This window comes from Scyliorhinus canicula, chromosome 14 (genome assembly GCF_902713615.1).
Source record: "Scyliorhinus canicula chromosome 14, sScyCan1.1, whole genome shotgun sequence".
NCBI classification, from domain to species: domain Eukaryota; kingdom Metazoa; phylum Chordata; class Chondrichthyes; order Carcharhiniformes; family Scyliorhinidae; genus Scyliorhinus; species Scyliorhinus canicula.
In genome coordinates, this window is record NC_052159.1 from 9,998,955 (window position 1) to 10,014,371 (window position 15,417).

Genomic DNA, 15,417 nt, shown 5'->3' on the forward strand with positions numbered 1-15,417 from the left:
CAAACCTGGGTCCCTGGCGCTGTGAGGCAGCAGTGCTAACCACTGTGCCACCCCCTGGAGAATCCCGGCCTCTGTTTTAGTGGTATTGGTGGAAGGATAAATGTGGACCAGGACCCCAGGAGAATTGCCTGTCTCATCTCTGAAATAGTGCTGTGGGATCCTTTCCCAAGGACTTGACAGGACTTCAGTTTAATATCTGTACCTCTGAGAGGACGCAGCACTCCCTCATTACCCACCTTTACAATTGCATTTCCAAATGTCTAGTGACTAGCCCCTAGCCACATGAAGCAACCTTCGTGACATACTCACAATGATGTCGCCATAATGGTCTCCACACACTCCCAATGGCCTCGAAGCACCATTAGTTACAGTCGAGGGAATTAATTCAGTTCACAAGAACAGGCTGCAGGTGCTCAATTCTCTCTAAGAGCTGAATTTTCATAGAGTTGGGAAGACTGTGCAGAACACCAGATCAATGGTGGGCGAAGGGGATCATGTGTAAATCACACAGGAGGGAAACGCAAACTCAGTGGAGCTATTTGAACTTAGCACTGAGCTCAAACAGACCCCATTTTGGCTGCTCCAAATGCCTTAATCTACAAGGTGTGAGTCACAAATTGATGGAATATACTCTTGAAGGGCCGATAAGGTCTGAAGTCCATCTGCTGGATTGTGTTGTTTGACAGGCCATCTGGTATAGGTGAGGAAAAACATTGCCACCTGCCTGTACAGTTTCAATGGAGTTCTTTATTGACTTTTTCCAAGGGGTGTGGTTATGTCATTATGAATGCTTGGCTGAGTTTCAAATGTCACAATTATCACAGCAGAGCGGTTCTGAGTCAACAGTTTGATTGAGTGTTGAAGTAAACTATTAATGAATTGGCTGTTTTGATGTGGGGATTAAATACAAGTTTGTTTGTTTTTATAAGAGAATAACAATTTGAAGATCATTTTTTAAAGCTCTGAATTTGCTTGATTGCGATCATGTCTATATGAGTGAGAGCTGTGACAGATGGTCCAGAAGTTAATTTTTTTCATCTCCATATGGCTCCTGAGGTCTGCCCATGCTGGATACTGGATGAGTGGCTATGGAGGTAGCATGGAGTTATAAGGGTCCATGGGATATGGGGGAACATAGAGGATGGGTGGGTGGTGGTTTTGGGTTGCTATGGAGAGGCCATAAAGGACATATTAGGGTTTAGAGGATGGGTGGGGGAATTAATTGGCATAGAGGGGCCATAAGGAGTTGGTGGGGGGAGGGGGGGGGGTTGAGGGGCTGTGAGAGATGAGGGCCAACAGGGGAAATGTGACAAAGAATGGCCAGAGAATTCCAGCCGAGTTTGGGGGGGGGGGGGGGGGGGGGATTAGTTGGATAGTTTTTCAAAAAGCACAGGCTGAATGGCCTCCTTCTCTATGTATCACTCCATAATGCTGAAGGTAGGAACGAAAAAGCAAGCCTGTGTCCATTGAAATGGGTGGAGACCATGTTCAACATCAGAACAATAATCACAGTAAAATCCTCCCCTCCCTCGCTGCCTGGAGCTTCGGTCAATATCCGACCCAGTGATACTCACGCAGGCTTGTGGATTCCATGCGTGAAGCTGTGTTAATCGTATCTCCAAAGAGACAGTATCTGGGCATAGTGAGTCCCACAACTCCAGCCACACAGGGCCCTGTGAGGGAGGCGAGAAGGGGAGAGGGTCAAAGCTGTCATCATCACCATGGAACAGTATTATGAATGAGCTGTGGGGGGGGGGGGGGGGGGGGGGGAGCACACAATGACAAGGTTTGATGGCCTTGAGAAGCAAACATGTTCCTTGGCCCATCATTTTAATATCATAATTTGGGGGGGGTTGATTTGGGGGATAAATATTGGCCAGGACACCAGGGGGGGCTCCCAAAATAGCATCATGGGATTTTCCGGCCTCCCTGCGGTGGTTTTCCGGCAGCGGAAGTTCTTGCCATTGGCCGTGGCAAGATCGTCCCGTCTTACCGAAGTCAATAGCCATTTGCGTTGCTCCCCGGCTGCCGGGGAAGCTGCCACAGTGAGACTGGAAGACCCGGCCAGTGGGAAGGGCTGGAAAATCAGCCCACGTTTGAGTTATAGAACAGTACAGCACAGAACAGGCCCTTCGGCCCTCGATGTTGTGTCGATTATGAGTCTCCATTTTAAGTCGGGACAGGATCATTCCGTGCGTGCGGTCAGGTCAGGCTACAGACTCCCTTGCCAAGGCCAGGGAGAGGTTTTAACTCCGAGTCCTCATTTCCATATCCAACCCCAGGGCGCGATCTAACCAAAAACCGTCTGAGTGCGCTCTGGGTGGGATTAGTGGGACCCCGCTATCTAGAAGCGGGGCCCCAGTAGGCAATGCCCACCAAGGCTGCACTCATGCCATTTCCTGCACTAAGGAGATCTGGCGAGCGGAGCTCCTCAATACAGGAAGAGATCGGGATGCCATTTTTAAAATGGCGCCCCGACCTCTTGAGTGACCCCCAAGCTGAAACTCACTTGTTGGGGGGCCCCTCGAACCAAGCCGCCCCCTATCACATACCGTCAGGGCAACTCAAGGCCCCCGATCCCCAGCACAGGCAGGGTGCCCAGGTTGCAGTGCCAGGGTGCCAGCCTGGCCAGTGGCCGACCACCTGGGAAACCCTCCCCCGCCCCAAGTGCCATACGCCTCGTCCCTGTTTGGGGGGACCGACCGGTCCTAATCAGCACTCGGCTGGCGTCTCCTCGGCGAGTCTGGTAGATGCCAACTGGCTATTCAATCCAGCGTCAGCACGGCAAAGGGGGTTTTTAAACTCACTTAACTGTCCGAGACTGGGCCGCGCCGTGCCCGAGATCTACCGGCTGCCTATCGCCCCGATTCCGGCAGGACGCGGCCGATAAACTACACCCCTGGACTCCAACCTGAACTCAGCGGGAATCAGCGGCTGGCAGGTGGGCAGGAGTGAGAATTCAGGCAGTACCATTGGCATCCACGGATCGCAAGTGTACGGAAGTGGTGGGGGACAAAGGAAAGTTTGCCCACAGGTGGGTGGGTTTGAGGGAAGGCCAAGACAGGCTCAAGTTTTCCTTGTCGAGTTCGGAGGAGAAATACTGCCCCCTCCTGGATCTCTGAGATATTACATCAATGGGCTCTCGATCCAACTCCCAGAAGGAAAGCTAATAATGCTGCCCCACAGCCCTGGCCTTCTCAAGGCCAGAGGGCCTGTGGATGTTCAGTCTTTGAGTACATTCCTGACAGAGAGCGATAGATTAATAATAATAATAATCTTTATTGTCACAAGTTGACTTATACACTGCAATGAGGTTACTGTGAAAATCCCCAAGTCGCCACATTCCGGCGCCTGTTCAGGTACACAGAGGGAGAATTCAGAATGTCCAATTCACCTAACAAGTACGTCTTTCGGGACTTGTGGAAGGAAAGCACAGCACCTGGAGGAAACCCATGCAGACACATGAGGGGCTGGTTTAGCACAGTGGGCTAAACAGCTGGCTTGTAAAGCAGACCAAGGCCAGCAGCTCGGGTTCAATTCCCGTACCAGCCTCCCCGAACAGGCGCCGGAATGTGGCGACGAGGGGCTTTCCACAGTAGCTTCATTTAAATCCAACTTGTGACAATAAGCGATTTTCGTTAAATTTTTTCATTTTCCGACACGGGGAGAATGTGCAAACTCCACACGGGACAGTGATCCGGGGTTGGGACCGAACCCGGGTCCTCAGCCTCATGAGGCAGCAGTGCTAACCACTGTGCCACCTTGCTGTCCCTGGAACTCAATTAATTAATTAAATGTTTGCAGGGAACCGCACAGGCTGAGGAGTGCATATCCTTATTGTGTGCAGCCCATCAGAACAGGGTGGGAAAGGAGTGGGTGAGACTCCCACTTCATTTCCCCCCCCCCCCCCCCGATGGAAACCTAAGCAGAAGTTGGAGTTGGGAGAGGGGGCACAAATCAACATTGATGATGATTCGCGTTCGATTCGCTTCTACTGGGATTCCTAAATTCAACAGTGTCAAAATCTCTCCCAGCAGCTCATTCACTTCAAAAAGGGGTAACTCAGAATGTGTCAATACCTCCGCCCCAAGGCTCTCACCTGAATGCATCCCGATTCTTATCTTGATGGGGACATCGGGCATGTGTCTCATTTTGAAGGTGCCGACTGAGCTGAGAATATCCAGGGACATGTTGGCGATCTCTGCAGCGTGCTTATTGCCATTTCTCTTTGGGAGGCCAGACGCCACCATGTAGGCATCACCAATGGTTTCAACCTGAAGGAATCAAAGGGAATTGTGGCTCAGTCCTCACAATCTTCTGGAGCTGATGACTAATTGAGAGATATAAAATGATGAGCAGCCAAGGTGGAGTGCATAGGAAGGACCTTTTCCACTTTGCAGGGAGGTCAATGGCCAAAGAACTGGTCGAAGGACTTGAAGGATATGTTTTTCACCCAGAGAATGGTGGGCATCTGGAACCTAATGCCAGATGGTGTCGAGCTTCCTGAGTGTTGTTGGAGCTGCACTCATCTAGGCAAATAGAGAATATTCCATCACACTCCTGACTTGTGCCTTGTAGATGGCAGGCAGGCTTTGGGTGGGGGGGGGGGGGGTCTGGACGTGAGTTACTCGCTGTAGGATTCCCGGCCTTTAACCTGCTCTTTTAGCCTCGGTAGTAATATGGCTAGTCCAGTTCAGTTTATGGTCAATGGTAACACCAGGATGTTGATGATGGGGGATTCAGCGATGTTAATGCCAATGAATGTCAAGAGGTGATGCTTAGATCCTCTCTTGTAGGAGATGGTCATTGCCTGGCACTTGTGCAATGCGGATGTCACTTCCCACTTGTCAGCCCAAACCCGGATATTATCCAGGTCTTGCTGCATTTACACGTGGCTGCTTCAGTGTCTGAGGAGTGGCGAATGGTGCTGAACATTGTACAATCATCAGCGAACATCCCCACATCTAACCTTATGATAAAGGGAAGGTCATTGATGAAGCAGCTGAAGATGTTTGAGCCTGGATCAGCCATGATTTTATCAAATGATGGAGCAGGTTTGAAGGTCTTACACCTGTTTCCAAGTTCTATGTTTCTATGTCGATGTGGCAAATGGCCTCCTTCTGTACTGCACATGTTTCAATCTAGATATAGATATAGATATAGAACAGTACAGCACGGAACAGGCCCTTCGGCCCTCGATGTTGTGCCGAGCAATGATCACCCTACTCAAACCCACGAATCCACCATATACCCGTAACGCAACAACCCCCCCACCACCACCTTACTTTTTTTAGGACACTATGGGCAATTTATCATGGCCAATCCACCTAACCCCGCACATCTTTGGACTGTGGGAGGAAACCGGAGCACCCGGAGGAAACCCACGCACACACGGGGAGGACGTGCAGACTCCGCACAGACAGTGACCCAGCCGGGAATTGAACCTGGGACCCTGGAGCTGTAAAGCACTTATGCTAACCACCATGCTACCGTGCTGCCCCTTACCTTCCTTACCATAGAATCTTTCTATGTTTCTAGACCCAAGGTTCACTCTCTCGCCTTTGCTGAGTTATCTGATCTCTACAATTGACTTTGGTGCCTCTAATTAGGCCAGAGAGCAAAATATTTGGGAAGACCTCCCATTCCTGATCATTATCCACCAACCCTTGCTGGACTTGAGCTGAGGTCAGCTTCAGATTGAGTGTAATGCTCACCACAGCTGATTAACACTGACACTCGGCATCAAGAATCAGGCGTGAGGAATAGATGAGATGTTAAGATGTCCCCGCAGCAATGTCCTTAGCAAGGAAGCAATGCCTTCAGGAAAGATATGACAGCAATGGAAAAGTTGCAGTCCAGGTTTTGCTAGGTTGTTACCAGGGAGCTGTAGGCTGAAACTATGAAGAGGCTTAAGCAGTTAGGGATTTGCTTTCTTCACTCAAGGTGAGAAAGCTGAAGTAGTGCCCTTCAAGCTGATTGATAAATTTAGAAATACACTTTCCCGTGACTTTAGAATCTGTGGCAAAAGTTAGTGGGTCGAAAGGGCTTGGGGGAGACAATGGACCAATCCCGTGAAAAGCTTAAAGAAGGAAAACATACATTCTTGTTGCAATCTTTCACACTCTTAGAATGTCCCAAAGCACTTTACAGCACTGGAAAGGTGCAGAGGAGATTTACCAGGATGTTGTCTGGGTCGGAGAGTTTTAGTTATGAAGAGAGATTGGATAAACTGGGGTTGTTTTCCCTGGAGCAGAGGAGACTGGGGGGGGACATGATTGAGATGTATAAAATTCTGAGGGGCATAGATAGAGTTGACAGGAAGAAACTTTTCCCCTTGGCGGAATGATCAATAATCAGGGAGCACAGATTTTCGGTAAGGGCAGGCGATTTAGAGGAGAGGTGAGGAAAAACTGTTTAACCCAGAGGGAGGTGGGGGACTGGAACTCGCTGCCTAAAAGGGTGGTGGCAGCAGAGACTCTCATAACATTTAAGAAGTATTATTTAGATGTGCACTTGTGATGATGCCAAGGCAAACATGGCTATGGGCCAAGTGCTGGAAAATAGGATTGGAATAGTTAGGTGGTTGTTTTTGACAGACACAGATGTGATGGGCCAAAGGGCCTTTTCTCTGCTCAATGACTCCAAATGAAGGACTTTGGAATTGTAGCCATTAATGTAATGCATGAAACATAGATTTTAGTGGTGTTTGTTAAGGAATAAATATCGGCCAGGTTACTGGGGAAGAACACCCTTCGCTCTTTCAAAATAGCAACTGGAAATGGTTGGCATACATCTGAGAGGGTGGCTGGGTCTTGGTTTAATGACTCATCCAGAAGATGATGCTTCTGACAGTACTACACCTCCTCAATACTGCACTGGGAGTATCAACATAGAGCCTCTGCTGACGGGCCTAAAGTGGACCTTGCACTCCATCGGCGGACTTTTGCGGCCATTCCCACCAGCGGAACCTTCCGGTCTCGCCAATGGACTCCCCGGCGGCAGAAGGTGCAAACAGCAGGAAACTCCATTGATAGCAGTGAGGCCGGAACATTCCGCCGCCGGGGTGTGGAAAATCACAAATCACCACAAAACACGCCGCAGGGGTATGTAAAATCCCACCCCATGAACCTGTTGACTTAAAGCAAGTGTACGCGTGTTAACAGTGGTTATTAGAGCTACGACTCAGTCCCTACAGGAGAAAGGACTGACTTTAATCTGTGATCCGTTACCACATTGACATTCACATATAGACTGTGGCTAAATGAATCCTCACCTTGTAAACATCATGATTGCCTAAAACAGCATCGAACAAAGTGTAGAGGTCATTCAAGAGGTCAATGACCTGTATAGGCTCACTCAACGCTGATATGGTTGTGAAGCCAACAATGTCACTAAAGTAGACCGTCACCTGGTCAAAATATTCGGGTTCCACATTCCCGCCCATTTTCAATGCTTCGGCAACAGATCTGGAAGGGAAAGCAAGCGGGGGAATTAAAACTAGATGGTGAGAGACAATTTGTACCCTGAGACGTTCCTGGACAAAGCCATCACTAGTTTTACCGCGAGTTTTATTAATTCATAGGATGTGGGCATTACTGGCTGGGCCGGGTTTATTGCCCATCCATGATTGCCCTTGAACTGAGTGGCCATTTCAGACAGCACTTAGGAGCGAACCGCATTGCTGTGGGTCTGGAGTCACGTGTAGGCCAGACCGGGTAAGGACGGCAGATCTCCTTCCCGAAAGGACATTATTGAACCAGATAGGATTTTACGCCAATCGACAATGGTTTCATGGTCATCGTTAGACTTTTAACTCCAGATTTATTCTATTTTTTAAAATTCAGATTTCACCATCTGCTGTGGTGGGATTCGAACCCAGTTTCCCAGAGTAGTGCCGTGCATCTCTGGATTACTAGTCCAGTGACAGCATCACTGCGTCACCCACCGCCGCCTAATTTTGTGGGTGCTTTCACATTGAGATACTGAAACCAATGTCATCATTAGATTCATAAACTCGGGTATATATCGGAGCCACATTCTTAGTCTAAAATGAACATTGTGAAACAAACTGTGGCACATTTAAGGGGAAGTTCGATGGAAAAATAACACAAGGGGGAAAAGAATAGTGGATATGTAGATCGGGTGGGCTGATGTGAGAGGAGACGCGAAAACACCGAATGATGGACCGAATTGGCTGTGCCGAAGGTTCTATGGAGCTTTCCCAAGGACATTTTCAGAGGCCTGAAGAGAACTCTTCCTGTAGATTAGAGCTGCCTGTCGAAGGTGGGGTGAAAGTGGCAGGAAGCTTGTCCTGGAAGAAACTTAGGACCGAAAACCAGTTTCAGGACAGCCTCTGTGTTCGAGAGCACACTGCTCAGAAACCGGCGCAGCCTGATTTTTACACCCTGGTTTTGGTTGAAATCATTCAACTGAGGCAATAGTCAGTGGTGTTCAATGTGATGCTGTTTTCAGGATGGGCGTCGTAGTGTTCACAAAGACCACAGAAGCTAAGCTAACATTTATTTACACTACTTAAATTAAGCTCGACCACTTAACTCCTATAGTAAACGATAATTATAGTAATCTATACTCTACTAACCCTGGTCTCTACACTCGAACTCTAACTGTACTCTATCCTCTCTGGATCTCTCCTATGCACTCTACTCCAGACTTCACTCTCTCTCCCGGAAGTCTGAGGTCGGGATTCTCCGACCCGGCGCGGGGTTGGAGAATCCCCATGGGTCGCGAGAATCACCCCCCCGCCGCCAGCTTCCTGATTCTCCCCCGCTGATTCCCGGGCACCCGCGGGATTCCTGCCGCACCGGTCGGGGGCCATTGAGCGCCCCTGCCCCCCCCCCCCCCGGCGATTCTCCAGGCCCCGATGGGCTGAGTGGCCGCGTCCTGCCGGCGTGGGTTACTCAGGTCCCACAAGGCTGGACCTGGAAGGTGAGTCTGCGGGGGCCGTCCTGGAGGGGGGGATCCGACCCCGGGGGGGCCCCCACGGTGGCCTGGCCCGCGATCGGGGCCTATCGATCAGCAGGCGGGCTGGTTCCGTGGAGGCCTATTTTCCCCCACGCCGGGCCCCTGTAGGGCTTTGCCATATGAAATGAAATGAAATGAAAATGAAAATGAAATGAAATGAAAGGAAAATCGCTTATTGTCACGAGTAGGCTTCAATGAAGTTACTGTGAAAAGCCCCTAGTCGCCACATTCCGGCGCCTGTCCAGGGAGGCTGGTACGGGAATTGAACCGTGCTGCTGGCCTGCTTGGTCTGCTTTAAAAGCCAGCGATTTAGCCCTGTGAGCTAAACCAGCCCCGGGGCCTGACGTGGAGAAGGGAACCCTAGCACATGCGCGGAATCACGGCAGCTGTTCCGCGCACGAGCGGAATCACGCCGGCCGTAGCGCACATGCGCGAACCCGTGCCGGCCGTTCCGCGCCGGCTGGACCTGTGGGGACGATTCCAGCGCTGACCTCGCCCGCTAGGACAGGGAGCTTTCTCCATTATCGGGGACCGTTGACGCCGGAGTGGTTGGCGCCGCTTTTCATGCTGGCATGGGGGACATAGCCCCACTATTTGAGAATCTGGCCCTGAGAGTCAGTGCCTTGTGTGGTACTGCATCCCGCGCCATCTGGTGGTAAATTGCAACCTGACATTAACTCTTTGTATACTGAACTTTTCTATAATGTCACAGAGACCAGGCTCAACTGTTCACACATATTGTGACATATTAAACTATCAAGAGGTTTCCCGGATAAGAGCCTGCGTTGACAGTTCCCGGGACCCAAAAGCATGGAGATAAATCTGCAGAGATTAGCCTGTGATTATTCTGGAACTTTTGAGCTGATACACGGCGATTTCAAGTTTCATGGCTACATTGTGAGATTAGTGACCCAGAGGCCTGGACTAATGATGCAGAGTCATGAATTCAAATCCCATCATAACGGCTGAGGAATTTAAATTCAATGAATTAAATCTGGAATAAGAAGCCTGTATCTGTAATGGTGCCCAGGGGACTATCTGATTGACATAAAAACCTTTGATTCATTAATGTGGTAATGACCAGGTCAGCAGTCCATTAGCAAGAACACATTCAACGTGTGAGAAGCCAACATATAAAAGCACAAAGAGTTAATTCAAGTAGGTTGTTTGTAAATAATGATTTTCGGAAATTAGTCACACGATGAAATGCATCTATCCAAGATTTAAAGGATTAGAGCTAACAGATTGAACTGCTGTGTAACTGTAACTAATATATACACGCCACTGAGCTCTGCAACCACTGTGCCTGGGCATGCCCCAATAATTGTTGGAAATGCTAATCCCAAATAATTTATTACTACAGTGAGGCCTGATGGTGTGATGAACCAGAATCTTCCCCATTAAAGTATCTTCATGTGTTAATGGACTATTCCTGAACCCAGGATGTGAGAGATTGTTAAAAAGATGAGTTGTGAGCCTTGACCATGTTGCCCACCTGGATGAGTAAACGATGAATGTTACAAACGGAAATTCAATGGACACTTGAGGGAAATAAACGTACGGCGACAGCGCCGGAGATTGGGGCTGATTGGTTTGCACTACAGTGAGTAGGCATAGATTTGATGGGCTGATGGCCTCCTCCAGTACTGTTAGGATTCCAACATCCTTTCATGAAGGAAATCGGCTACCCTTACCCAGTCTGGTCTATATGTGACTCCAGACCAACAGCAATGTGGTTGACTCTTAATGGAAATGGCCTGGCAAGCCATTCAGTTCAAGAAGGCCCGCTCACCACTGATGCACTATCAATTACTACAAAGACGAGAGTAGCGAATAATCGAGGCTTTATTGAGCAAAGATGTGTGGCCTCCTGTAGCTGCTCCCAGTGGCTGCCCAGTCATTTCTCTCTTCCTTTGTCCTCTGGTGAGTGAGTGAATGGGAGCAGCACCGGCGAGCGCACACATTTATACGCCACCTACTGGGCGCAGCCAGTGGGCAGGAATTTACCCATGTACCTCTAGTACAGGAGTCTTACCGTACGATATCTAATATACATCTAATACAGTTAGTGGTGACTAACCACAACCACCACTTTCTCAAATGCCTTAAATGTTGGCCTAGCCACCCACCCCCTGCGAATCAATCATTTTTTTTAAATGTGCTCCCATGATTACTTGCATGTGGCTGACTCGTGATTTTAAGACATGCTTAATCTAGTTTCTTGCTCTGGTGCCCTGCATTCTTCCCAAATCGATCCCATTCTAGGCTGAAGATAGTCGAGAGAAATGTCACCTGACCAATTATCTCCCCCCCCCCCCCCCTCTCCTCCTCCTCCTCTTTACCTCTGGCTAACTCAGCGTAGGGACTGAGGTGTCAGCAGCTAAACTGTGATAAACAGAATAAGCTGATCGGAAAACTCACCAGAGGACAAAGGAAGAGAGAAACGACTGGACAGCCACTGGCTTACAACGGAACAAGGTTGTTGAGGTCAGTGGGTGAAGGGACTGTTTGACGGGATATTGCGGTGGGCACAGCAGAATTTCGGAACCTTTCTAGAAAGGTTGACACGAGCGGTGCACATGATGACCTCACCCCCGCACCACCACCACCCCTCCACTAAACTTGGGTTGAGCTTCGGGCTAATATTTTATTTACTCACGGAGGTAACATCTGTGACAGAAGCTTCTCAGTTTTCTGCTTCTCTACTTCCAGTTCGTCTGTCCGCTCGCGGATTAAATCCTCGAGGTTGCTGGAGTACTGTTCGAGCATGCGGAGCATCGAGTCAATGATATTCGTCTTCTTTCCCTTGTTTATGGTTTTGAACTGCAAAGAGACAGCAATGAATCGGTCAGATATTCCCCCGCCCCCGCACACAAGCAATCAAAAGAAAGGCCGTGCATTTATAGAGCCTTTCACTGCCTCAGGGCATCCAGAAGCACTTTAGCACTTTTGTTGAAATGTAGGAAACGCAGTTGTTGATTTGTGCACAGCAGGATCCCACTAACATCACTAAGATAGTGGCTACGCCAACACCCAACAGAAACTGGCTACCAACAGCTCAATCAAAGACTTCAATTTTAATACTTATTGTCTTATTCATCGGTGGGATGTGCGCATCGCTGGCTAGGGCGGCATTTATTGCCCCTCCTTAATTGCCCTTGGTCAGAGTGACTTGCTGGGCCATTTCGGAGAGCAGTAAAAATCAACCATGTTGTTGTGGGTCTGGAGTCACACATAGGCCAGACCGGGTAAGGACGGCAGATTTCCTTATCGAAAGAAACTGCAGATGGGTTTTTACAACAATTGATGATATTTCCGTGAAACTGAGACAAACTTTCAATTTAATTTCCCAGAATAGGGTATGAATCCATGTTTCAAGAGCATTAACCTGAGCCTCTGGATTACTACTCCTGCAACATTTCCACTCCGCCATCACCTGCCCCTCCACCATCACTATCTCTAGCTTCAGATACAACGGATGTGATTCTTCGAAATGGAGACAGAGTGTTCGCGCCGTCGTGAACACCGTCACGTTTCACGACAGCGCGAAACGGGCGCGGGGACTACCGATTCTGGCCCCCACAGCGGCTATTTTCATTTACAAACCCACATATTTAATGGGTACCTACATGGCGTGTCACAGAATAGCCGCTCGCCGTCTTTCACGGCGACCGGCAATTCTCTGGCCCGGATGGGCCGAGCGGCCTGACGACCCCGACCCCGACCTGGTCTCTGCCGGCGTGAACATCGCGCAACAGGTAAGTGTGGGGCCTGTGGGGGGCGGAGAGGGGATCGAGCACCACGGGCGTGCTCGTGAGGTGACTGGCCCGCGATCGGTGCCCACCAATCGTCGGGCCGGCGTCTCTAAGAGACGCACTCTTTCCCCTCCGCCGCCCCGCAAGATCAAGCCGCCATGTCTTGCGGGGCGGCGGAGGGGAAAACGGCAACCGCGCATGCGCGGGTTGGAGCCGGCCAACCTGCGCATGTGCGGCTGACGTCACTTAGGCGCCGCCGGCGCGTCATTCTCGGCTCGCCGCTTTGACACAAGCGTGTCCGGCCCGGCGGCCGAGATTCACGCAACGCCGCTCCTAGCTCCCTGGGGGGGAGAATAGGGGGCGAGGAGCGGCCTCCGACGCCGTCGTGAAACTCGGCCGAGTTCACAACGGCTTTCCCGATGCCACGCGGCATCGGAGAATCGCGCCCTAGCAGTGGGCCCTATACAAAATTGAATCCGGATATAAACTTCTGTCCAATCCAAACCTCCCAAGAATCTGAAAGAGGTGGATTGCCCCTTAATTGGAAAACCAACCCCAAACAGAACAAAAACACTAAGGTCATTGTATAAAATAGAAGTAATATAATGAGCTACAGTCAACCCATCGACACCGCTCCCATTAGCTAACTCTTCAGCCAGCAAGGCAGCTCCCGCCCAGAGTGAAGAAAAATGGTTACAGAGAAGGTCAAGTACACGACCAGGGGGTCGGTGGAAGGTTTCTACCCAAAACGAGAGCCACTCATTTCCTTCTTCAAAGAGCAAATCACCGTCAGTTGTTCAGGGGTTTAGTTTACTTTTGGGGGATTAAGTTATTTTATGCTTGTCTGTCTTGTCCTTTGATATTGTAACTTGGGTTACTAGTTTTCTATTATTTTGTTTATAATGAAAAATTTTCAGTGAGCATATTTTGAAAGTTCATGGACAACCTGAGCTAGAACGGGAATTGAACCTGTGCCTTTGCATCGCTCTGCATCGCGAACCAGCCAGCCAACCAACTAAGCTGGGATGCGGCACCAAGGACCAGAACAGGATCGAGGGGCGGAATGACCCACTCCTATCCCTGCATAATAGCACCAGACCCAAGTGTGGTCAGTCTTCCACAGTCAGGCAGGGTGTGAATGGAGGGTCAGAGGGCAGTTGGCAAACTGAAAGGCAAAGGTCAAGCAGGGGTAGATGCAAACGATTCCTTAGTCATATTAAGAGAACCATTGACACATTAGTTCTAAATATGAACCAATTTTTCTACTTAGAGTCAATGATCAATAACATTGGGCAGCTGGCACATTCCCTGAGCGGGGGTCAACTTAAGTCAAGATAAATTTAAAATTAAGATCAATGTTTTTTTCCTCAGGAATATTGTTCACCCATTGGACATACTTGAATACAGGCGTGTGTGCTTTTCTGCATTCATTAAGATAGTTTCATCTCACGGCGCCGAGGGCCTAGGTTTGATTCCGGCTTGGGTCACTGCCCGTGTGGAGTTTGCACATTCTCCCCTGTCTGCGTGGGTCTCACCCCCACAACCCAAAAGATGGGCAGTGTAGGTGGATTGGCCACGCGAGGGCAGCACGGTAGCATTGTGGATAGCACAATTGATTCACAGCTCCAGGGTCCCGGGTTTGATGCCAGCTTGGGTCACTGTCTGTGCGGAGTCTGCACATCCTCCCCGTGTGTGCGTGGGTTTCCTCCGGGTGCTCCGGTTTCCTCCCACAGTCCAAAGATGTGCAGGTTAGGTGGATTGGCCATGCTAAATTGCCCTTAGTGTCCAAAATTGCCCTTAGTGTTGGGTGGGGTTACTGGGTTATGGGATAGGGTGGAGGTGTTGACCTTGGGTGGGGTGCTCTTTCCAAGAGCCGGTGCAGACTCGATGGGCCGAATGGCCTCCTTCTGCACTGTAAATTCTATGATAATAGCTCCATAATTGAAGCTAAGAATATAAGAAGATAAGAAACAGGGGTAGGAGTAGGCCACAGGACCGGGCGAGCCTGTTCTGCCATTCAGTATGATCATCCTTTGACTTCAGCTTCATTTTCCCACCCAGATCCTTTGATTCAAATAGCGTTCAAACACCTAGCACCCCAGCCTTGATATAGTCAGCAACTGAGCACCCACAACTCCCTAGGGAGAGAATTCGAAAGATTCGCAACCCTCTGAATGAAGGACATTTCTTCTCATCCTCAGTCCTAAGTGGCTATTTCCTGCGACCATGAACTTAATTCTAGACTCTGTAGCCAGGGGAAACAGCCTCACGCATCTTTCCCAGTCAAACTCCCTTATATGTTTCCGTGGAGTCATTTCTTTTAAATTCCAGAGCGTGTCGGCCCACTCTGCTCGACCTCTCATCATACGACATTGATCTAATCCCAGGAAACAATCTAGGGGCCAAGTCTCACGTCTCAACACTTAAGGTGCTTAAGAGATATATCTCACGCTCGGCATTTCTTAGTTCTTCGTGACCCCGTGCAGTCTACTCACTCGGTCAAAGATCTCATTAAAGGTTGGTCTCCCTCCGGAAGTTCACTCCAGCACTGTTTCATCAATTGAATGCACTCCAATGGGCTTGGTCGGAGAGACTGTGGGGTCGACACATAGGGGGTGGCTTCTTCACCTTCCTAATAATCTCTAGAAGTAAACAAACAATTAAAAGTTGTTGTGTGGAA

General features: G+C 49.5%; 1 protein-coding gene across 1 annotated transcript in view; it reads right to left on the bottom strand.

Moving 5' to 3' along the window:
• Nucleotides 1–15,417, bottom strand: part of gucy2f (guanylate cyclase 2F, retinal) — an 85,690-nt gene that overhangs the window by 13,742 nt on the left and 56,531 nt on the right. Inside the window, 7 exon segments of the mRNA XM_038817915.1 lie at nucleotides 1,575–1,673; nucleotides 4,100–4,274; nucleotides 7,274–7,466; nucleotides 11,642–11,805; nucleotides 15,233–15,264; nucleotides 15,267–15,320; nucleotides 15,323–15,379. Of these exon segments, the coding sequence (XP_038673843.1) occupies nucleotides 1,575–1,673; nucleotides 4,100–4,274; nucleotides 7,274–7,466; nucleotides 11,642–11,805; nucleotides 15,233–15,264; nucleotides 15,267–15,320; nucleotides 15,323–15,379 (774 nt within the window).